Source organism: Sinocyclocheilus grahami, unplaced genomic scaffold (genome assembly GCF_001515645.1).
Source record: "Sinocyclocheilus grahami isolate Dianchi unplaced genomic scaffold, SAMN03320097.WGS_v1.1 scaffold148.1, whole genome shotgun sequence".
Classification (NCBI taxonomy): Eukaryota; Metazoa; Chordata; class Actinopteri; order Cypriniformes; family Cyprinidae; genus Sinocyclocheilus; species Sinocyclocheilus grahami.
The window spans coordinates 1,676,979-1,679,179 of record NW_015505327.1 but is presented as its reverse complement, the minus strand read 5'-3'; the positions used below and the strand labels follow the sequence as shown (position 1 = coordinate 1,679,179).

Genomic DNA, 2,201 nt, shown 5'->3' with positions numbered 1-2,201 from the left:
AAAATAATTGACAATTTACAAATAAATCCATTAGAAAATATAATTTGAACTTGATTTTAAAAAATTTATACTTTTTGATTTTGTAATTCTATTATAGTATTTTTCACAAGTAAATAAATAAATAGTAAAAAATATGTAAATAATGTAACCAACAGTACACTCCATAATCTGTAAGTCTGTGGGCACTGGGAATTATATTTACACAATGAATATGACATAGCAGTAACAAAACATGTGCATAAAACAACATGTAAATAAACAACACTATGTGTGTCTCTTCAGGCACTCATTTCCAGCGCGTGATCCCAGATGATGGACCGGCAACTCAAAACCCCTCAGAGGTGAAGCGCATCGTCTTCTGTACAGTAAAGGTCTATTATGAGCTCGCGCGTGAACGCAAAGCACGCAACGTGGAGGACTCTGTGGCGATCACTCGCATTGAGCAGGTATCCCCGTCTTCAGTAGAACATCAACAATGCTTGCTTTCTCTCATTCTTGTGTGATGGTCTGATTCTCTCTCTCGCTCCTCCCCAGCTCTCTCCTTTCCCGTTTGACCTGGTGAAGGCTGAGACTGAGAAATATCCCAATGCTGACCTGGTCTGGTGTCAAGAGGAGCATAAGAACCAGGGATACTACGACTACGTCAAGCCCCGCATGCGCACCCCCATCGACCGTGCCAAGCCTGTGTGGTAAACTCTCGTCTTCTCGTATAGAGCCGTGACACTCCAGGTGCTCTATACCCCACTGTATATATATATATATATATATATATATACATAAACACATACATGTATCTACACATAGATGCATGCATACAATATTTATTAAAAATAATTGACAATTTACAAATAAATCCATTAGAAAATATAATTTGAACTTGATTTAAAAAAAATTATTGTAATTCTATTATAGTATTTTTCACAAGTAAATAAATAAATAGTAAAAAAGATGTAAATAATGTAACCAACAGTACACTCCATAATCTGTAAGTCTGTGGGCACTGGGAATTATATTTACACAATGAATATGACATAGCAGTAACAAAACATGTGCATAAAACAACATGTAAATAAACAACACTATGTGCGTCTCTTCAGGCACTCATTTCCAGCGCGTGATCCCAGATGATGGACCGGCAACTCAAAACCCCTCAGAGGTGAAGCGCATAGAAGTCAGAAGCACTTTCCAGGTTGATTTACGCAGCATTTTCTTTGAGTATATCTGATAGGTGGATAAAAGACATTAATCAAATTCAGTATACATTTATTTGGAAAAACAAGCACCATTATATAAGAAAATCAGATGCAGTGAAGCCGATCAGGGTTGAACGTAATTGATTTCGATGTTATGAATGGTACCCTTAAGTTGAGGTGGCTCCAAGACTTCCTTAGAAATAAACGTTCAGTTTGGTTCAGCTTTTCTTCTCAGAGTTTTGATTCTCTTGGGGGCATTGATTTCCTTTTAAGGTGTGATTTTGAGCCATCAAAATTAAAGTGTAAATTATCATCTTTTCATAGTCAGGTATTATTATATTGGAAATGAATATACAACCCCAACTTTTCACCACATAGTTGTTCTTTGTGGAATAATAAGTGTATCCTTATTAAGAGGAAATCTGTGTTTTTTCAGGACTGGATGGACAAAGGTGTCTGGTCCATTGTACACATTATGGCTGGGGATGGGAAATCTTGGTTATGATGATTTTTGTGAAAAATACAATATTATTTGTACTCAGGAATGACATGTTTCTTTGTTGAAAGCTGTTTTGGTTCAGCTGATTAAAGGTGCATTGTGTTATTCACCTGTGATACCAAGATTAGGTCAATCATCTCTGGTATTAATTGTATAGAGCAGAGCTGTAATAACAAGATAACAAGGTCATTAGTAAATACACAGGCTTTCCCTTCTAAAGTAAAGAAGAGACCCCTTGTGTATGATTTTCCTGAAGACCTGAAGATTCAAATTAGAACAAGATTAATATCTTTTCCACTTTTACCAAAGGTAAAAGAAGTTCAGTTTAAAATGATTAACGATATTTATCCCTGTAATGAGTTCCTCAGACACAGGTTTAATTTGGATTGTAATGGATGCACCTTTTGTGAAGCAGAAATAGAGTCATTGGAACATTTGTTTTATTTATGCAAATTCTCAAAAACATTATGGGATGACCTCTATGCTTGGTTAAGTTTGAAGTATGTAAT

The 2,201-nt window shown here is 35.7% G+C and overlaps 1 protein-coding gene across 1 annotated transcript in view; it reads left to right on the top strand.

Moving 5' to 3' along the window:
• Positions 1-693, top strand: part of LOC107591944 (2-oxoglutarate dehydrogenase, mitochondrial-like) — a 33,973-nt gene extending 33,280 nt beyond the window's left edge. The window contains exons 21-22 of the mRNA XM_016281243.1: positions 283-446; positions 535-693. Of these exons, the coding sequence (XP_016136729.1) occupies positions 283-446; positions 535-693 (323 nt within the window). The remainder of the gene's footprint in view (positions 1-282; positions 447-534) is intronic.
• Positions 694-2,201: the final 1,508 nt, after the last annotated feature.